The following is a 23,545-nucleotide window of genomic DNA, read 5'->3' on the forward strand; positions in this document are numbered from 1 at the left end:
TACCCGAGTTTGGCGCCAGTACAAGGTGGCAGTCGTGTTTTTTTTTCTTCTTCTTCTTTTTTTTACCCTTTCGAAGAAGGAAAAAACGTAATGATACAACATCGTAAACCTTCCCTCGTCTCAGTTACGTTCTACGTAATTAATGAGTTACCCTGGTACCACTTGTGTTGCCGATTCGTCTGATGAGAAGCTGTATAAAACATGTGCTATACCTGTATTACTGAGAATAGTGACCATTATCTAGCATTCACTGACTTTCTACGATGGCATCATTCCTGTATCATATGACCAGACAGTCTTCGGTTTAGTTTCCTCGATTGTGCCACTGGTTCCTCTCTCAATAATAGTTAAGTTCCTGATATTTTACTAATGATGTCATCTGTTCTGCATTTACACAAATCGTTTGTATTTCCTCATTTTTCTTATACATGGCAATCTCTTCATTCCAAGTTAGTAAAAAAAATATGGACGGCCTTTTTAGCTTTCTAAGTAATTTGTCAGTAAAATAAACGGCCTTTTATTTGGTTTTCGTTATAATTTGTAAATAAAGTTAACCGTCGTTTTTGCCCTCTTAAATAAATCTGTCAAGTAAGTAACTTTTTTTTTTCTTCTGAATAATTTGTCAATACAATAAGACCTTTTTTTGGCTTCCAAAATAATTCATCAATAAAGTTAACTGTCTTTTTGGTGTTTTTATTAATTTGTCAATAAAGCTTACTGTCTTTTTTTGGCTTACAAAATAATTTGTCAGTAGAGTAAGACTTTTTTTTGTGCTTCCTAAATAATTTGTCAATAAAGTAAGTCTTTTCTTTGTTTTCCTAAATAATTTGCCAATAAAGTAAGTCTTTTTTTTTATTTCCTGAATAATTTGTAAGTTTTAAAAAAATAATTTATCAATAAAGTTAACTTTCTTCTTTGGTTTTAAAATAATACCTCAATAAGTTAAGTCCCCTTTTAAGCTTTATAAGTAATTTGTCAATAACCTGAAAGGTCTTTTTGCCGTCTTAAGTAATTGTCATTATTATGAATGTAATTGTAAGATATAGCTTAGTACTATTAATAGTAAGAAATAACTTACTATTATTGATAGTAAGAAATAGCTCATTATTATTGACAAAACGAAATAGTTTATAACACCCCCCCCCCCCTCCCCCCCCCCCCGCCCCGCCTTCCCCCAGCACTCTGTCTTCTTTCTTGTCGCAGTGTAAGTAAGGAATATATAGATGTCATGACGCCAGGTTTAGCAGCCAGGGTTAATCAATCAATCTTTGTTACTTGCAGTGCATAACGATACCGGGCCTAGGCTTTCGGAGAGGCAGCTACAAATGCGAGTGCCGGGATGGGTTCTACTTTCCCGACATATCGGCCGACAAGAAGTACTTCAACGGCTCTCTGATCGAGGAGGAATACGAGAAGAAACTCATGGTAAGAAAAAACATTCATGTTTTACGAAACGCCTTCTCAGGCTAGAGGGCTGCAAATTGGCATGTTGATCATCCACCATCCAGTCATCAAACATACCAAATTGCAACTCTCTAGCCTTGGTAGTTTTTTAAAATTACATTGAAGGTCAAAGTTATCCATGAATCGTGCATCTGGCAGCGCTTTCCGGAGCCATTGGACGCACCCTCATCTACTGCATCTGGTGAGCAGCTGGAGAGCTGCCGGTTATAGTTGACGGTTTTACACAGAATTATACTAGTTAATTTTTTATTTGCATTTATTGCAGAGTGCCTTCATTTTTTCCATTTAATTTATCTTTTATTATTTGTTTTCGGCTCCAGAATTCTGTTACTTTTCTTCTATTTCTGTAAAAGTGTTGTCAAACGGCTTGGCTTTTTTCGTCTTTATTAACTAAAATCGGTATTATCTCTCTTTCGTTTTGCTGAAATAATTCATTTTTTTATTTTATTTTTAGCTGACTCCCTCATCTATTCCTTCATTTTCCATAGTCTTCTTTATAAGTTCTCATATCTGCGGCCCATAAAACTCAGCCACAGTCCGGTGGTGGCCTATGTTTTCAGTACCTATAGCGCCGCCAGACGCACGATCATGTCTAACTGTAACTGTAAAAAAAATAAAAACTACTGAGGCTAGAGGGCTGCAATTTTGTGTATTTGATGACTGGAAGGTGGATGATCAACGTACCAATTTGCAGCCCTCTAGCCTCAGTAGTTTTGAAGATCTGAGGGCGGACAGAAAAAATGCGGACTGACAGACAAATATCTATCTCAATCATATTTACAGAAAACTAACGATCAAACCATATAAATTCTTTCAAATGGAAATGAAATATAAAATTCACGGCAAACGTATTCCCGTCTTTCGGGGCATAAACTTGAGACAATCAGGTCAGGGAAGGTCACGGAATTCCGCCCGAGAGAGAGAGAGAGAGAGAGGTCAAGGGTCACGGAATTATAAAGGCGGTGACACACTAACGAGGACGGAAAACGGAAGGCGTCATTAAAAGGACGTGACGTCATACCTTAACGGCCATGATTACAACGAAGACAACCTTTGAAGTCTCCGCAAACGACCCAGCGCGAAATGAAATACGAAGTATCGATTCCCGCGGCTATTTTCATACTATTTTTTTATATAAAACTTATTTTCCACCGCGATCAGCTATAATTTAAAGGACACAGATTCAAAGTTTATTGGCAAGGGGCCAGGCTATTATGAGATAATTACTCATTTAATTACTTGCCTCGCTCTCATTTTGGTTATTAGTTTCGCCATTTGATACTAATTACGGTCGCCATGGAAGTGGGACTAAAATATGTAATTAAATTCCCGTGTGAAAGTTGTCGTTTTGAGTTTATTTAATTAGTTTTTCTCTCTTTCAAGTTCGTTTTCGCGCGAGAGTCACTGACAAGTCATCATCTTCATAATTGTCACTGTCTTGAAAGCAGTTTTATGTGCTAGTTCATTGAAAACTATATATATATATATATATATATATATATATATATATATATATATATATATATATATATATATATCGTGTTGCATCCGTACAAATTCATACGTTTAATTATGCACAATTTCGCGAGAGTTGTAGAAGCCTTACTATTGTAATTTCACTGCTGCAGTTCGCGTGTATCTCAAATACAGTTGTTTTCGCTTACTTGGGGAGTAGGCCTTACAAACTACTTTGTTATTGTTGTTCTAGTTGGGGCGGGGTAGGAAAGCCCTGTGGAAAAGCCTAAAAAAAAAGGTTTGAAAAGGTGTTTCACTTTGATATAAAGATACAGGAATTTTAGGATAGGATATTTATGATTTATTTATTAGAGTGAAAATGTAAAAAATAAATAAAGTGCACATTAAACAGTACAAAAAAATTGTTTCTATTAAAATATGGCGTATTTATTTTAATTTTCTCTGGTGAAACAATGCGTTATTTCACCATGGATTTTTGTACGCTCAACGCGTCAGATGGGGGTCGAATCAAGCCTTGCTGTTCTGGTATTATGTCTTGACACTGGTTTACAGAACTATTATTATTGTTATCATTTTCGTTGGGTAATGAATTTCAAATTGCAGCTGTATACCCTAAAACTGTAATTCAGGTGTTCACAGTCAAATGTACGCAAATACAGTTTAGAAATAGTCATTTTTTTCCCCGTATGGAAACCTCTGGTAACCGAGACATCAGAGATAAACTACGAAAAAGTTTATTTGAATTTGGCCGTCTTTAACCTCACAATGGTACGCCATCTATGGGAAGTTTTTTTTTTTTTTTTAGGAAGTTTTCTAACGATCCCAAGATGAAGGTCGTTAGAGAAGTTTGCATGTGTTTTCCCTCCGGTACAATATTGAGAATCTACCGCCTGAGTTCCATTATGTAATGTACTTAGGACGTTTATGAAGATAAGTGGCTCTTCTCTCTCTCTCTCTCTCTCTCTTCTCTCTCTCTCTCTCTCTCTCTCTCTCTCGTTGTGTAAATATATCTACGATCAGTGGGATATTTCATCTTCACCGTACGAGCTCTCTCTCTCTCTCTCTCTCTCTCTCTCTCTCTCTCTCTCCACACACGTAATCTTACACATAATTTACTATGTAAATATCTACGACCAGTGGGATATTTCATCATCAACGTACAAGCTCTCTCTCTCTCTCTCTCTCTCTCTCTCTCTCTCTCTCTGAAAATACTTCCCTTTTCATCTGGCATCCCTGCATAATCTTCAGGGACAGAGAGAATTAAAGACAGGCTTCAAAGCCGTTTCGAATTGGTCTTTTTTTTTCTTTCCTGGGAATAAGTATACAACAAATATTACCTGTTTGAAAACGACTCCGTTCCTTAGCGGCCTAGCGGTCATGATAAAAACCTCTTCAGTGAGAGGGCCAAAGGGTTTCATAGACGGGGACGCTTTAGGGCAGGAACCGTTAGGTCTCCTGTCGCCCTAAGCAGTGAATTTAGTACCTGATTGTTAGTGGAGTCAAAATGGTTGCCGTTTAGGGACCTAATTCGTTGATCAGGTTGATAGTAGCAAGGAAGACCAGAGGAAAGATTAGTACAATCTTTTCTCCACTCGGGATCGAGCCCTGAAATCAAGAGAGAGAGAGAGAGAGAGAGAGAGAGAGAGAGAGAGAGAGGAGAGAGAAACTCATGCATAATACAGAAATGTCTAATTAACTGTAGAATGTTCGCTCTCATCTCAAGATAATTAGAAATTCTCCTGCTAAAGAAAATCCAAACAGAAATGTTTACCAGATGACTACAGACTCATATATATCATTTTGCACTATCTCTCGAATGCAGTGAATTAACTTGTTCACCATAAAATCTTTCTCATTTCTAGTGGTGGTTTTTGCGAACTAGCTGTGTGATTGTCAGCGGATGATTATTTAAAGGGAACAAGTCGTGATGCGACCTCCAGCTTACTCGGGACGCGTGCGAGGTTTTTTCCTCACGCATAACTTGTAAAGATTATATTCCTATCATTATGTAAAGTGGTCTTCGTAATTAACACTCAGACTTGGTACTACTCATACTAACAACAGGGATCAAATAAAAAGTACAGTAATTATACATGTTCATATACTCTCGGTTATAAGTGGAAACAAAATAATCGAACAAAAACACAACCTACATTCAGTAGACCAAATAAATTAAAACGTGCTAAAATCTACGGCCAAATAGAGCCTGGTTTCACTAACGAAAATTCAACTAAATACCCTATATTTTATTAGAAGTGATTTTTCTGTATTGTTTAACATGCACATTATTTATTTTTTATATTTTCATTCTAATAAATAAAAAAATAAACATCCTACCCTAAAATTCCTGTATCTTTAACTCAATGCGGAACACCTTTTTCAGACCTTTTTAGACCTTTCCTAACCCCCCAACGAGATCAACAACAACAACAACAACAAGCAAGTTTGTAGACATACTCCCGAAGAAAGCGAAAATGTTATAGTTTCTAAAAGCTGTTATGTAAAGAGTATGAATTTATTTTTACCCAACTTACTGCTAGTTTTATGATGATAATTGCACTATTTTGTCCCATGTATCATTATGGCATGTAATAAAAGTTACATTTAGTTTGAGAGCAACATTATAAAAGTTTTAGCAGGATTAAATACAATCTCTGTAAAGCTTCGTCATAGACAGGAACCATTATGTTTTTAATGACAATTCGTCTCGCGCGAAGCGAGCTCGAGACAAGAATGCGATCGTTCTTCCTCGGTCTTATTACGAAGAGCATTTCCATAACTGTCTCTTACTTCTAGGCCGAACCAAACAAAGCTGGCAAACTTACTAACACTCCCACAAAAGTATATCCAATCCTGGACGTCTGGGAACACCTTATAAACACGCGCCGGTATTCATAAACACGTATTACGAGCGCTCGCTCTCGAACGGCCACTCATGAAATATACTCACAGGCGGACGCACAGACATTAGTGGAATATGCAAATACGATCTGCCTCCTGACCCGAGGGAATTGGCCGACTGCTGCAGGAAATAAAGAAGGCCGAGATATGTGACCTGACACACTGCAGTACTCCTAAAGATTAGGGAACCAAGGGGCTGTAACTTCGCTTATTATATATATATATATAATATATATATATATATATATTATATATATATATATATATATATATATATATATCAACGAAAAATTCATCGATCGATCAGATCCTAAAAATTTGCAATACGGGGTATTTTCTCATTTACACAAAAAGCGTATCCATATATATATATACATACATATATATATATATGTTATACGATCACAAGTAACACGTGAAGATTGTATATCAAGAGCCAGCAGGAAAAAATGAAAAACAGAAGTACCTAGCGCTTTCGTGTATTCTTGACACACCTCATAGGGTAACAATATATAAAAGAATGAAAAATAGCTTCGAAATATCAAAGGTAAACATATATTGTACCCTGATGAGGTGTGTCAAGAATACACGAAAGCGCTAGGTACTTCTGTTTTTCATTTTTCCTGCTGGCTCTTGACTATATATATATATATATATAATATATATATATATATATATATATATATATATATATATATATTATATATATATAGATATATATATAATATATATATATATATATATAATATATATATATATATTATATATATATAGATATATCCATACATACATGTAACAGAAAGAGAGAGAGCTGTCTTTTTTTTAATTTCCATTTCAGTTCTTGATTTTAGTAGGTATATGTTACTAAGAAAGCAGTACGATCCCATGTAGTTAATCTGCGTGTACAACATCCCCTTTAGGTTAGAAGTACTCTTGGCCCGAGCTTCCAAAAACAATCAAGCCATTCTGGGTAATAAATCTATAGTTTCCCTCCTCGATAGGATTGAATCAGAGGCAATACGTCGAAGCGCTACTACCTCTTCCTGTCAGTATAACGAAATGGTCGATAAATATTTTCGTTGCTTTTCAAAGTCATCTAATTTGATTGTGGTTATTTTTTTTAAACCGGAAAAATTATTTGATAAAATGACATTAACTTCCGTTAAAAGGAAACAGAAAATAAACAGAAACAGGACCTTAATAGTTCAGGAAGAGGAAATCCTTTGTCAGTCCCCCATTTTTTGCAGTCAATTTTTTTTTTCGCTCTTATAAAATTCCATCACTTTTGTGTACCACTTTTTCCTTTCATCAAGCCCCTATATTTTTCCATGCACTGAACTGTGTTCACTTTTTTGGGGAAAATTAAATTTTTTAGCCGGAAAAATGCGATTGCAATTTGCCGGTGTTTGCATTCGGCGTCTAATTCTACTGACAGTCATTGTTTACATAAAGCATATATATACGTAACTCTCGAAACCGTCAGCTTAGGTCTAAAACGGCTAGGTATGTGTTGTCGTAATGAACGAACCCTTGTGTTTGTTAGTTGCCATCAACCGGTATTTATGCGTTCGTAATAAAAAGTATACATAAGAGATTTGATATGAATCATTTTGACATTTCATTTGGTACGGTCATATCCAGGAGCAACGCCATCTCTTGAATAAAGATATCTCTCTCTCTCTCTCTCTCTCTCTCTCTCTCTCTCTCTCTCTCTCTCTGTAGCCTCCGGCTACCTTGGTAATGGAGTTGCCTGATGCCTCCATTTACAGATATTGGATTCTGAAAGTGTCTCGGAGATTTTGCCTGGCCTCTTTCGCCACTTCCCACCATTCTCTGCATTTTCTTCGCTTTTATTTTTGCTTGTCCCAGAAAGAAATAAAAATAATTGACGATATGTTTATGTTTGCGCTTTTAACACACGATCAGCAGAAGTTCTCAATCGTTTCAGATTTGGGGACTAATCAACCCGCATGATTTCGAAGTGAATGAATGAGCTATTTCTGAGTATCCGCGTTCGCCAAGGACCTTTAACTCGACGTTTTCTTGAAAACCATAATCGTGACAAAGAGCTTCAGTGACACATTAGTTTTCTGTAAAAGAAACCTATTTATTGAGGTTGTCCGCCCTCAGATCTTAAACAATACTGAGGCTAGAAGCCTGCAAATTGGTATGTTGATCATCCACCCTCCAACCATCAAATATACTAAATTGCAGCCCTCTAGCCTCAGTAGTTTTTATTTTATTTAAGATTGAAGTTAGCCATGAATCGTGCGTCTGACAAGGGCCAACAACACAGCCCACAACCGAGATGTGTTTTTTTCTAAACAAATTTACTTTTTTTTAATATTTCGGTTGAGTTTCGTACAGCATTGTACACTATAGAAACTTGATTGCGCCGAAGTTTATACTTGTTTATATTTTTCTTCACTTTTCTAAACTAATTGACCTTTTTTTTTTTCATTTACATTTCGCTAACTGTCCCTCTTCATCAGCCTGCGTTGTCATTTTTTTTCGGACAATTATATACTTTCCCTTAGAAAGTGGTGGAGAGTCCTGGTTTACCCTGAACAGACTCATCAGTACATCACCTTTCTCTCTGGAACCGTGACTCATGGGAATGACAGGTTAATCATTCCTGTCTAACCTTCTGCAGGAGATTCCAAATTACGCGGTTAAATTCCTCCTCCTCCTCCTCCTCCTCCTCCTCCACCCATTCACATAATGTTCTGTTCACAAGGGATGGGGGGGGGGGGGGGTGGGGGGGGGAGGGCTTACACGCTCATACTCAGAATTCCCTGTAATTAATCTTGTCAGCTGAGTAAGATGGCTGTCAGAAGTGAGTTAATTTTTTTTTTCCGAAAAAAACTAACAATGGAATTTTTTTTTATGTTGGGGTGGTTTTCTGAATTGCATGAGTTCGTTGTTTCGATGGTCAGAAAATAAAAAGAAATTTTTAAAAAAATAAAAAGGGAAAAGAAATTTATTTTTAAGTTAAAAAGAGAAGAGGGATTTTATAAAAGGGAAGAAGATAAAAATAAATTTTCAAAAAAGTGAAAAGAGAAAAATAAAAAAGTGGAAAAAAATAAGAGTAAATAAAGAAAAAGTGAAAAATAGATAAAAGAAATGTTATTTGAAAAAAAGGGGAATAAAAAGATAAAATAAAAAAAGTATAAAAAGAAAAATAAAAAAGAATAAAATTAAAAAAATTAAACAAATTTTTTTCCCAAAAAAAGTGAAGAAGATAAAAGTAAATAAAGAAAAAAAGAAAAAATTTAAATAAAATTTCTTTAAAAGTGAATACGAAACAAAAAATAAAAAAAGTCAAGAAGAGAAAAATGAATTTTTAAAAAATTGAAAAAAGAAACGAATCTTAAAAAATTGAGAAAGAGAAAAAGAAATAAAGAAAGTGAAAGACACAAAACGATAAAGAAAATTTAAAAAGCGAAGAGAAAAAGAAACTAAAAAAGAACAGTTTTTTTTGACCTAGAGAGGCCATGGCACTGGACGATTTTTTTTGTTGAGTTTTCTGAAACAAGCGAGTTTTTATTCATCCCATTTGAAGAAGCTTTGTTCCAGTGAGATTTTTGTTTCGAAGTCCTCTTCTCACTTCGTGGTATTTTTATACCCGGAACATTCAAAACACAGTTAAAAATAAAACAATAAAATACATCTATATCGAACTATGAATGCAAACGAGACAGTGATTGATTGATATGTTTATGTAATTTTGCTTTGCAATTTAAATTTGTTGTTAGATCATTCACTTTCCAAAAAATTAATTACTTGCTGATTGAAAGGTAATATTATTATTCTCTGACGCTCGTAGAGGGTGGGCGATATTCAGATATAAACCTACACACTCATGCATTATCTTTAACAAGGCTTATATACTTCAGACGGGCAGACGAGAGCGAGATGACGTAATAATCAGCTATTCTTTTTATCATGCCACTTATTCTAAAGTGTAAGTGAGGTATAAGAAAGTGTCAGACAAGATCATGACGACTCGGTATAATCCTTAATTTGGAAATCAAGCGACCCAACAGTTTGTTTATATTGCGGTGACAGAGACTACTACCTCCTTCTCATCATCGTTGACATTGATGAATGAACGCGTCCTTTCCATTCATCCAGAAATGTGATAGTTTCTCATTTTAAGTTTTCTATAAAAGGAAACTATTATTATACCGGGCTTTGTCTGTCCGTCCGCACTTTTTCTCTCCGCCCTCTGATCTTCAAAACTACTGAGGCTATAGAGGGCTGCCAATCATTTTCCCATTGGGTGAACTGGTTCCAGTCTTCTTCCAGTTCCGAGCATCGTTTCCAGTCCTTTTCTGATTCGCCTGATTTATTGCATCATCTCCAATCATTGTATGATTAGCAGTACTATACTCTGTTTTTTTCCATCTGTCCATCCGCCTGTGGTGTTTCGTGTGGTAACACTGCGTCCCGGGCTTTAGATAGTTACATTCAACTGACATTCAACAATTGTAATAATATCCTATTTCGAATATTAAAGGTGTAATTTGCATACAGTAAATTATTAAAACACTTTTCAGTTGCAAATGTACACCCAAATATCCTTTTATTTACCTAAAACTTACACATAGCGTAACTATTTAAAGCCCGGGACGCAGTGTTACCATACAAAAACACCACAGGCGGATGGACAGATGGAAAAAAACAGAGGATAGTTTCGGTACTTTGCTGATTCTTGTCATGGGCACCAATCTTTCTTTTACGTACATATAAGATTCACATCACTCGTTACAAATCTTTTAAAATTCCCAATTATTGTTTTCAATCATTTTTTGTTTTTGCAGCGTTGTATCTGATACCTTCTTATTTATATTGTATCAGTTCCAATCCTTTTACCTAAGTTATGAAAATTGCAGTTTTTAATAAAATTCTTACTTGAAAGTACAGTACACTCCTTTATTTGTATTGATAGGTACCATGTTGAAGAACTGTCTTGCAAGTAAGTACTGGTGATAGTATTCTCCATATAGATACATACATTCATACATATATACATATATAAATATATATACATAGATATATGCATGACATTTTCTTCACGTATTCCGGTACATTTTTCATTCGAAATTTTTAACCCACAAATACCGTTTGGTATCAAATTCACTCAACCTTTTTCATTCGAAATTATTCTAACCCACACAAATACCGTTTGGTATCAAATTCACTCAACCTCGGAATTAAACATCTTAGGGGACTTTACAAGTATTGAGAAAAATCTGTTCCCCAATCATTTATCTGTATATATACACAAACGCACACACCTACACGTATATGTGTGCACATTGTACAGGGTGTCCATAAAGTCCCAGTACCATTCTGAGCGATAAATACTTGTAAGGGTACTGGGAATTTATGGACACCCACTCCCAGTGCCGTTTATAATACATGCGTCATCGTTCAAAGGAACAGACCCTACCTCTTCCTCTTCTTCTTCTTCTCGTGGCTTCCAGGGGGAATTCTCGCAGTACGACATCGAGGGCGAGTTCGAGTGCCGGCCCTGCGCCCCTGGGTGCGAGACCTGCATCGACAGCAGCCCTTGCGTCGTCTCCCTCAACTGGGTCATGAGGACGGGCATCCTCATCTTGGCCATCATCATCATCTTCAGCCTCCCGGTGATCGTCCTCTTCACCTGGAAATACGGAAATGTCAAGGTGAGATTACGGCTATTTCTCTCTCTCTCTCTCTCTCTCTCTCTCTCTCTCTCTCTCTCTCTCTCATCCTTCGCCGGGAGAGGCAAAGTAGAAACAAGTATGTTTGGGTTGCTCGGCTCTCTCCTCTCTCTCTCTCTCTCTCTCTCTCTCTCTCTCTCTCTCTCTCTCGTCATTTTTTAACGTTCTTCTACCAAGGTTTTTCCATAGATTTCTTTCACGGTATTGTTTTTCTTTTTCTGTAATTTTTTTTATTTAAAACTTCAAGTTTTTTTGGGAATCCTTTTAGTATTTTCACTTATACTTCTCTGCTTGTTTTCCGTCTTCCCTTCTCAGTTTCATTCCTTTTATATATTCCTGGTCCTCTTCTCTCATATATTTGGTATTTTTAAGCTCCTCACAAGAACACTTCTACCTCGAAACTGTTGTTGTATGTATAAAAAACTATTTTCTTTTGAGGTCTGGGTTCGACGATCACCAAAAGCAGATTACTTTGTTGCCAGTACCGATATCTATTCCATCAATCGAGCTGACAAGTTTTGTAGCTAAAATTTTTTGCTCGTGTATCCATTCAGATTAATTAGAATAAAGGAAAGAGACAAACGTAATCATTTATATAAGACGGATACTCGAGCTTATAGTATTCTTTCACTGAAGATTTTTTTTTTTTTTACCGGAAGATGATTCCGTTCAGAGTCATTTCTGTAGTAATTTAGTTTCTCATTACTTAAGATTCATTAGTAATTTAGTTTCTCATTACTTAAGATTCATTAGTAATTTAGTTTCTCATTACTTAAGATTCATTAGTAATTTAGTTCCTCATTACTTAAGATTCATTAATAATTTAGTTTCTCATTGCTTAAGATTCATTAGTAATTCAGTTTCTCATTATTTAAGGTTCAATTACTAGTAATTTAGTTTCTCATTACTTAAGATTCTTTGTAGCGTCCTTTCGGCCCCTAGCTGCAACCCCTTTCATTCCTTTTACTGCACCTCCTTTCATATTCTCTATCTTCCAGCTGACTCTCCACCCTCTCCTAACACCTTCCAAACCCTCTCACTGTCAATTCCGCTTTTAGCGCTGAATGACCTCATAGATCCCAGCGCTTGGTCATAGGCCCAAACTCAGATATTCTATTCTGCAATCGATAGCCGCTAAATATAGTAAGTGAGGTTTTTTAAATTCGAAATCTAAGTTACGTAGCATCAATTGTCAACTTCAGAATCCTAGTCTCGTTAAATCCCCTTACGAAAGTAACTTTGAATAATCCTTAAGTAAGTAATAATCTGGTAACTCACTGATATTTCAAACACACGATAAAAAAAGATTACCCTTTCATTAAAATAGCTTTCCCAAAAATCCTGATATGACAGGACCCGAGGCTAATTCCCCACTAAGAGGTGCAATTTTTTTTTCCTAATTCTTTTTTTCTAATTCAGTTACGTAATGAAATCCGAATAACCTCGAATTTCCCGATGAAATTGAAATTGGAAACTGAACGACCAGTCAATTTTTTTTTTTTTAATATCTGGTGAAAAGAGAATTAAGGTAGAGTCATCATAATGGCTCCTTGTTCATCAAGCCCCACTTACCTAGTGATAGGTCGATATCAATTCGACTTATACGTTGCACAACCCGGGCTTTTATCAAGTTGTTAATTACGGGTCTCTTCCCCCTCTCATCTGTCTCCGCACGCTTGTTTATATATATATATTTATATAATATATATATATATATATATATATATATATATATATATATTATATATATATGTACACATATATATATAGTATATAGCTATATATAATATATTATCTATGTACTATATATAATATATATTATATATATAGATATATACTATATATATATAATATAGATAATAATATATTATATATATAGATATATGTTACAAACTATATATATATATATATTCTTTATATATATATATAGATATATATACTAACCGAGTTTCGGTCGTAATCTCTCTCTACTCATCATCTCTCTCTCGTCTCTCTCTCGCGCTCTCCAGCGCTCATCTCTCGCTCCCTCATCTCTCTCCTCTCTCTCTCTCTCTCTCTCTATCTCTCTTATCTCTCTCTCATTTATTCTGTTTTATAACTGTACACCTGTGATAGTGCCACAGGTTTTTCAAATCCACTAGTGGACTTCCCGTCATCGAGCCAGTGATGCCTTCAGTAAAAAGAAAAAAGTAAACAATAAATAAATAAATATATATTATATATATACTACGTAATATATATTGGAGAGATTTTATGTTCATGATAAAATCCATTATTCAGAGATATATATATGGCAAATATCCTTGATCAAATCAGTAGTTATCATGTTTCTTAATTTCTTCCGTGATATTTTAACAAAAATATAACAACGACGATAGATATAACTTAGAGGACAACAGTTATAGTGGCGGTAATCCTCACGAACAATGTGATAACCACAACAACGTTCAAACAAACAGACAACTTGGAGAGAAAGTCGCCTGATCTTTGATCCCTCCAATAACTGTGTAATCGCCTAACCATGCTCCCGAGGATTCCACTCTGACCTCCTCCTCCTCCTCCTCCTCCCCTCCTCCTCCTCCTCCTCCTCCTCCTCCTCCTCCTCCTCCTCCTCCTCTCCTTCCTTCCTCCTCCTCCTCCTCCTCCTCCTCCTCCTCCTCCTCCTCCATGCAGTAGGAAGAAAGATCCTAAGCTGCCTTTATTGGATGGAATTCATGATCTCTCGTTAGTATCGAATCGATTAAGAAATCTTATCCCGTCTTAATTAATGGCTAGAGTTGCTGCTGCATCGCTCGAAGAGCCGAAGCGGGGTGATTTCCCCCCCTTTTTTTGCGGGGCTAGGGGAGAAGGGCCAACTATATATCTCCTAAACCATAATTTTTCCATAGGAGATTCTCCGAGGTCCAAAATCCTGAGGGAAAGATTTATGGAGATCCTGAAATACGTCTTGAGGTTAATTTTAATTGTTCTGTTTGGTTCGACATTAGAAAACAGTATGTTAGAGCACTAGAAGTAATTAGTGTGGTTGGACAATACTGAAAATTATTAATTATTATTATTATTATTATTATTATTATTATTATTATTATTATTATTATTATTATTATTATTATTCAGAAAAAGCTCACAGAGACGATTGACTTGAAATTCAAGCTTCCAGGGAATATAGTGTTCATTGGATATAAGTAACAGAAGGCAATAGGAAATACAGAAAGAAGAGATCTGTTTTTAGAAAGGAAAAAAATAAATTAACAATATATAGAATAATGATATTAGCAACACTAACATTGATGATAGTGATTAGAAGTGGTTAGTCTCCGTATGTGATATGGTTCCTGCTACTTTTTTCTCAAAGTTATACCATCAGAAGCACGTCGTCACCTGGAAATATAATATATATATATATATATATATATATATATATATATAATATATATATATATATATATATATATATATATATATATATATATATATATATATATATATATATATATATATACACACACACATACACACTGATTAAACTCCCTTTTACTTCAACACTTCTTCCAAAGGGCCACAGCGGATATCTGTTTCCCTCTTCGATCCCAATAATATATTTATTTCTGTCTGTGTTTAGCATTTTGAATTATACTAGTGTTGTCTTGAATATGGAGTAAAATACGCATTTTCGTATGCGTACAAATAATTTGCTATTTTCTCCATAACTATTAGAGCATAGTCTCAAACTTTGGAGTAGGAACTATACTCTGTTTTTTCTTTTTTTTTTTCCATCTGTCCATCCGCCTGTGGTGTTTGCGCATGGCAACACTGCGTCCCGGGCTTTAAATAATATCCTATTTCGAATATTAACGGTGTAATTCGCATACAGTAAATTATTAAAACACTTTTCAGTTGCAAATGTACACCCAGATATCCTTTTATTTACCTAAAACTTTCACATAGCGTAACTATTTAAAGCCCGGGACGCAGTGTTACCATGCAAAAACACCACAGGCGGATGGACAGATGAAAAAAAACAAGAGTATAGATCAATTCATACAAGCCTTATTCATCTTCCTTCCAAGTCATCTTCTCATTTTTCCCTTATTCTTCTTCTTCTTCATTTTTTCCAGGTTGTTCGAGCTGCCAGTCCTGCCCTCCTTCGCATCATCATCCTGGGAGCGTTCTTCATATACTGCACGGTAAGAACTTCCAGCTCCTCTTTTTGTCCGCCGGGAGTGAGTGTTCTACGTAGCGCCCCCTTTTCTCGTCCCGGGAATTCTTTTGGGCCAACTCGGGAACTTTCGCTCATTCACCATAGAACATTTCAAAGGGGGGCTATTTAGATTTTTATTTTTCCAATAGGGGTGGCAGAGTGAACCGAGGACGTTGTATAAGGCTCAACCTTTTTTTTTATTTCTTCTTCTATATCTTTTTTCGGGAAAGTTGTCTAGCGCTGAGCGCACGTCAAGTTTCAAAGCATTTCTGATATGGAGCCCACATATTTACCGTAGAATATTCTAGGCGATTATTTATTTTATTTTATTTATTTATTGTTTATTTATTTTTGCACGTGTACCGGAGTTTATCAGAAAAGGGGGCGATCTTTCCAGACCTCTCGGGTTGAGTTATAATCTATTCTGAGATGATTTCTGAAATGGAAAGGCAGATCTAACCCGTATTCCATTTGTATTGTACGACTTATGGGCACAACGAGGCTCTCTGTTTTTCTTAAAATTGGAGGAGAAACTTTCCCTTATCTTTTTATTTTCTATTACGTTCATTTTTGGTACCTAATTCATGTTTACTTTAGTTAACATATCAGTTATTTTTCTGTTACCTTATCCTGTGCTTTTTTGTTAGTATTTCATAGTTGACAAAACGGTTGTGTACACCTGTTATTTTTCTATTATCTTATTCCTGTGTTGTTTATAGTTTATAGTTGACAAAACAGCTATGTGCACCTGTTATTTTTCTGTTACTTTATTCCAGTATTTTTATACTACTTTCTCGTTGACAAAACAGTTGTGTGCACATGGCCATTTTTACCATTGTAATTTTCTTGTTATAGTTGTTGTATTAGTATTATTAGTGTTACTTCCATTATCATTATCACTCTGAGCAACGAAAGAAGAAATCTCTGACACCTGAAGTTTGTTATTCCCAGATAAAGGAGTCTGTCTAAGTGAATAATAGCAGAATCTTTCTTTCTTTTTTTTCCAGTGAATGGGAAGCCTTCAGGTTATGGGCCATCTCATTACTTCTGAGGAGAAAGTCTTCAACGTGTTTCATAATAGAAAAAAAAATCCTTTCACGTTTTTCTTTTCTTTTCCATTTCTTACTCTTGTTTCGTATTTTTATCATTCAGTCGTCCATTTCAAGCTCGAGACTGAATGTAATATGATATATTTTTCGCTTACTCGGGGAGAAAGCCTACATACTACCCTGTTGTTGTTGTTGTTGTTGTTTGTTGTTGTTCTTGCTGTCGTTCTTGATTTTTGGGGGGATAGGAAAGCCCAAAAAGATCTGAAAATGGTGTTTCGCATTTAGTTAAAGATACAGGAATTGTAAGATAGGATATTTTTTATTTATTTATCAGAATGAAAATGTAAAAAATATATAGTATGCATGTTCAACAGGACAGAACAATTGTTTCTAATAAAACATAGCGTGTTTATTTTAAATTATGTTGGTGAAATAACCCTCTATTTGACCATAGATTTTATCACGAGCCACGAGTAAGCTTGATGTCGGATCACGCCTTGTTTTATGTGATCTCACCATCAAATATCTTTTTCGGATTTATGTTCTCTTGTTTTATTCGTTTATTCTTTATTGTCACCTTCATTCACTATTCGTCTCTATCATTCGTTTCTTGCTCGAATGTAGATGCCGTGTGAAGCTGTTTTCATCTGATAAAATTTATCAAAATTCTTTTTTTACATTACTTTTCAAATTCATTTTTTGACGGGCGGTGTTGTCAAAGGAATTCTCTCGTTAGTTGCAACATGAATCATCGTGGACTCCTTTATTAACTTGCGCTTGACCAAGTCTTATTTACAATCCCTAGGATACTTGTTCCAAAAGTATTCATCATGGAATCCTTTCAAGCTATTTGTTCAGTTCAGGGACTCAATACCTGCAACTTTTATAGTTTCTGATAAGTCTCTTCAAATCCTTTGGCTTGGGCCAACATCTGAGCTAATATTTCTAATTTTTTTCGAATATTTGACATTTTCACAATACATTTTCTCAAGATTTTTCATTTTCCCAGATTTTGCACCTAGTTTGTGTTGCCCAGGGAATTTATTTTCCTTCATCAGGTCTTGATGTCATTGAATATTAATTTACCTGATTTGTTAAAGTCTTTGATATCCATATTTCTAGTTTTTCAGTCTTCAGAACTCGATTTTCTTTCTGAAGCAAGTTCTGTGATTTTTAGTAAAACTTGTACTTCGTACTTATTTATGTATTTAGTTTTATCGAATTTTTACCGTAACTTATTTTCTGATTGTATATAGCCTCCTGATTTTATATAGCCACTGGAGTTCATTTTCTCCTGATTCTGTATAGCCGTTGGAGTTGATATTCTCCTGATTCTATATAGCCGTTGGAGTTGATATTCTCCTGATTCTATATAGCGCTGGAGTGATTTTTTTCTGATTCTAATATCGCCGCTGGAGGTTGATCCTGATTTCTATATAGCCGCTGGAGTTGATGTTCTCCTGATTCTTATAGCCGCCTGGAAGTTGATGTTCTCCGATTCTAATAGCCGTGGAGTGATTTTCTCCTGGATTCTATATAGCCGCTGAGTGATGTTCTCCTGATTCTATATAGCCGCATGGAGGTTGATTTTCTCCTGAGCTATTATAGCCGCTTGGAGTTGATGTTTTCTCTGATTCTGTAGCGTGGAGGTGATTTTTTTTCTCCTGCTTTCCTATATAGCCGTGGAGTTGATGTCTCCTGATTCCTATTTATAGCCAGGAGTTGATTTTTCTCATGCCGTTCTGTATAGGCCTGGTGGAGTTGATTTTCTCCGATTATTGTAGCCGGTGGGAAGTTGATATTTCTACTGATTTATATTAGGCCGTGGTGGAGTTGATTTTCTCCTAGATTCGATATAGCCGGGTGGGGAGTTGATTTTCGCCTGATTCTATATAGCCTGGTGGATGTTGACTTCTTCCATGATTCTATATAGCCCTGGAGTTGTTTTCTCCTGATTTCTATATGCCGGTTGGAGTTGATGTTCTCCTGTTCTATAGCCACTGGAGTTGATGTTCTCCTGATTCTATATAGCCGCTGGAGTTGATTTTCTCCTGTTCTATAAGAGCGGGAGTTTGATTTTCTCTGATTCTATAGCCGCTGGAAGTTGTTTTATTTTCTGATTGGATATAGCCATTGGAGTGATTTTTATCATGCTTCTGTTATAGCCGGTGGAGTGATCTCTTTGATATATAGCCGCCTGGATTGATGTTCTCCTGTTCCTATAATAGCCGCTGATTGATTTCTCCTGATTCTATATAGCCCGCTGGATGATTTTCTCCTGATTCTATAGCCGCTGGAGTTGATTTTCTTCCCTGATTCTATATAGCCCCGCTGGAGTTGATTTTCTCCTGATTCTATATAGCCATTGGAGTTGATTTTCTCATGATTCTGTATAGCCACTGGAGTTGATTTTCTCATGATTCTATATAGCCGGTGGAGTTGATTTTCTCCTGATTCTATATAGCCGCTGGAGTTGATTTTCTCCTGATTCTATATAGCCGCTGGAGTTGATTTTCTCATGATTCTATATAGCCATTGGAGTTGATTTTCTCATGATTCTATATAGTCATTGGAGTTGATTTTCTCCTGATTCTATATAGCCGCTGGAGTTGATTTTCTCCTGATTCTATATAGCCGGGAGTGATTTTCTCCTGATCTCTATATGCCGCTGGAGTTGATTTTAACTGAATTATATATGGGGAGCCGCTGGAGTTGATTTTCTCCTGATTCTATATACCCACTGGAGGGTATTTTCTCCTGATTTTATATAGCCACTGGAATTTATTTTCTCCTGATTTTATACAGCCACCGGTGTTGATTTTCTCATGATTCTATATAGCCATTGGAGTTGATTTTCTCATAACTTTATATAACCACTGGAGTTCATTTTCTCCTTCTGGCCTGTTATTTAGATTTGCTTAATTTTGTCATGAAGCCCTTGAGTAATCATTTGCATGGTTTTTCGAATTTGTGGGATCTGCTTTCTCTTGATAAGTTCGTTGAAATAATTTGGTGCCTTTTTTGTGGCAGCTCTGGAGTAGAATATAAAATTCAGCCTAAGGCCTAAGTGCTGGGACCTGTGAGGTCATGGAAAATAAAATGGAATAAAGAGAATATGAACGGAGGTACATTAAAAGAAATGAAAGAGGTTGCATCTAGGGGTCGAAGGGACGCCGCAAAGCAATGCCTACAACGCACCGTTCGAAGTGCCGTCGGCACTCAGTTAAGTATATCTTAGCTTAACCAGACAACTGAGCTGATTAACGGCTCTCCTAGTGCTGACCGAATTATTAGATATTTTTACGTGGCTAGGAACCAATTGGTTACCTAGCAACGGGACCTACAGTTTATTGTGGGATCCGAACTACATTATATCGAGAAATTAATTTCTAATCACCAGAAATACATTCCTCTGACTCCTTGTCGAACTCGGGACTACCGAATCGGCAGGCGAGCACGTAATCCGCTCGCCCAACGAGAAACTACTACCCCAATAAGGAGAAGTTTGTGGCAGCTCTGAAAATGTGTTTGTTTTCTCAGGTGTCTAGTTCTCGGATGTGTTTGTTCAGCGTAGCGCTTCATTTACTCAATCAGTGGTCGGCCCGATTTCTGCAACATGAATATATTTCCTTGGCTTCGTTGCCTTCATATGAAGATTAGTTTTCCAGGTTTTACCGGCTGGCAATTTTGCTCTTTCGTTTCAGGATTGCCTCAAGTTTTTTTTTTTTTTTTTTTTTTTTTCCCTCAAGATTTCCCGTTTCGTAGTTTTGTTTTCGCCCGTGTTATCTCAGTCTTTGAGATTGGCGATGTTGCATTGCTGGTGTTTCGCTTACTTGAGGTCCAAGTTGTCAGATGAAAATGAAGACATGAATTTTAAAGCAGTGATTTGCATATGTAATAGGGCGGCAGCGACCACTCACTAGCGCGAGATAATCATTTAATCTATTTCGTAAAAGTTTTAATGATTTCTTTTCCTTTTGCCGAGTTTTGTTTCATATTTCTTTAACATCACTTGGTATCAAATCATTTTCACGTTTATGTCGATTTATCAGTGTGTTTTTTCCCCCGTCTAATTTCACCTTATTTATCTTGTTTACAGACGCTGGTGCTGTACCCGATCCCCACCATCATCACCTGTACCTTACGTGTATGGCTGAGAGAAGTAGGCTTCTCGCTCTCATATGGTGCCCTTATGCTCAAGACGTGGAGGTAAGTACGAGCGAGAGAGAGAGAGAGAGAGAGAGAGAGAGAGAGAGAGAGAAATGTTTATTGTGTCAAGGTTGTTGATAATGGTTAAATCGTAAGATACCTTCAGTCAATACACTAAGATCTTTTTTAAAGTGATAGGCGAGTCTTTTTCCTTGCAACACACACACACACACACTACACACACACCACACCACAACAACACACACACACACACCACGTTTATCCATAAGGAGAGAGGAGGCAATCGAGATGAGCGCCTATCAACTCTTCAAGACGAGATGATTTGTGTCGATCTCTCCTCTTGATGGTTGGGGGAAATTTTTTTTTACCTGAAAACCTCTAAATACAAAGATTGATATTGACCCAAAATGCGAAATGCTTTTTGGTTATTTGTTTTTTCGTCTCGTGTTCAAAAGTAGCGATAGATTCCGACTTTATGATAACGTTCCCTATCTGCAGGATTTTCAAAAAATCCTACTAATCTAGTTTATTTTTACGAGGCCTCTTAATTTCAGAATCATCTCTGGTTTTCAGCAATTTAAATTCTCTTCAATAGACATGATGTTAGGAATGATGAGCTTACGTTTTTGACACCAGGTAATATATATATATATATATATATATATATATATATATATATATATATATATATATATATATATATATATGTGTGTGTGTGTGTGTGTGTGTGTGTGTATGTATATATATATATATATATATATATATATATATATATATATATATTTATATTTGTGTATGTATGTATGTATGTATGGTGTGTATATGTGTATAAATATATATATATATATATATATATATATATATATATATATATATATATATATATATATATATATATCTGCTAGCAATTGGCAATTGTGTGAAACCTTATCGTCAATATTTCGCTCTCATATTCCAATCTGGGCAAATTCCTCTCTCTGTACTTATTCTTATATCCCCTAGAAATCCCATAGAACACTCTAGATACCTTGGATGGTAGCTAATATGGCCCTTTCAGAATATCGTAAGGTGTCATTATAGCTCAAGATGTCTGAGGTACCATTGTGGCCTAGTTTTTGTAAATGGAGGTAGATTTTGTAACTGATGTTGTTCTAATATCTTCACTCCTGACTTCCACACGTCCCACGAGGCAATAATTCAAATCTAGGTGACGTTGAAGTGTGAAATAACCATTATTGACGACTGATAACGTTGTGCCTTATAACACAGCCTGATAGTTGGGATTCCCTCCACATCACGATAATGGTGAAGGTATAGTACGGTAGTTCGCCTCTCCTATCTGGAAAATGAGTCTCTGGGGGTTCTGAAGACGTAAGTTAAGAGTGTGGAATCTTGAACGGGAATCGGCGACGAACGCTGTCGGGGTAAAATTGTACTGGTGCAAAAGTTTTAGTAAATGGAGTTTCATAATTTCAAATTGGTCACTGTATATATATATATATATATATATATATATATATATATATATATACATATATTATATATATATATATATATATATATATATATATATATATATATATATATATATATATATATATATAATATTCGTGTGGGTATAATATATGAATGTTTAACTAATCAAGTATGTATTAATAATTTTTAAGTAAAGTCAACTTTACTGTATTTGATTACTCTTACCCTACCATCTGTCTTTATCATTTCTGCTTATATTGATACTGAACTAATCTCTCTCTCTCTCTCTCTCTCTCTCTCTCTCTCTCTCTCTCTCTCTCTCTCTCTCTCTCTCTTAGCTACCGTTTATCTTTCTCATTTCTGCTTATATTGATACTGAACTAACTCTCTCCTCTCTCTCTCTCTCTCTCTCTCTCTCTCTCTCTCTCTTAGCCTACCATCTGTCTTTCTCATTTCTGCTTATATTGATACTGAACTAATCTCTCTCTCTCTCTCTCTCTCTCTCTCTCTCTCTCTCTCTCTCTCTCTCTCTTAGCCTACCGTCCATCTTTCTCATTTCTGCTTACATTGATACCGAACTACTCTCTCTCTCTCTCTCTCTCTCTCTCTCTTCTCTCTCTCTCTCTCTCTCTCGTCATTCGGTCTAATAAGCCACTCGCCATTTGACAGAGACAGAATGCTCATCATGAAACTTGTGTGCTTTCTTTCTACGTAATTTCATTAAGGAAAATCGTCAAAGAGCAAAAAAAGAACCAATATTAAAAAATAGAAAAATAGCAATCTGTATCGTCCACATACTTCATGAGAGAAGTAACTGGTTCGTTTAATCAAAATACAATATTGCCGGTGTAAGAATGGAGGACCCTACAGTGCGTCCAAGGACAAGTATTGCCAATTAGAGGACTACCCGGCCCCCCCCCCGGCATTACTTCAAGGACATGTATTGCCAATTCAGCATTACAGGACTTCCCCCTGGCATTACTTAAGGTTCTCTGCTTCGCCCCTTTCGACCCATAGCTGCAATCCCTTTCGTTCTTTTAAATGTACAAACGTTAATGATGGCTTCAAAAAAAGGAAATTTAGTATTTTGGAAAAATCGT

At 35.9% G+C, this 23,545-nt stretch overlaps 1 protein-coding gene across 1 annotated transcript in view; it reads left to right on the forward strand.

The window, feature by feature from the left end:
* The window catches only part of LOC135223490 (uncharacterized), an 804,746-nt gene that overhangs the window by 755,054 nt on the left and 26,147 nt on the right, over nt 1–23,545 (forward strand). Inside the window, 4 exon segments of the mRNA XM_064261928.1 lie at nt 1,282–1,425; nt 11,331–11,531; nt 15,668–15,736; nt 20,899–21,008. Of these exon segments, the coding sequence (XP_064117998.1) occupies nt 1,282–1,425; nt 11,331–11,531; nt 15,668–15,736; nt 20,899–21,008 (524 nt within the window).

This window comes from Macrobrachium nipponense, chromosome 10 (genome assembly GCF_015104395.2).
Source record: "Macrobrachium nipponense isolate FS-2020 chromosome 10, ASM1510439v2, whole genome shotgun sequence".
NCBI lineage: Eukaryota > Metazoa > Arthropoda > Malacostraca > Decapoda > Palaemonidae > Macrobrachium > Macrobrachium nipponense.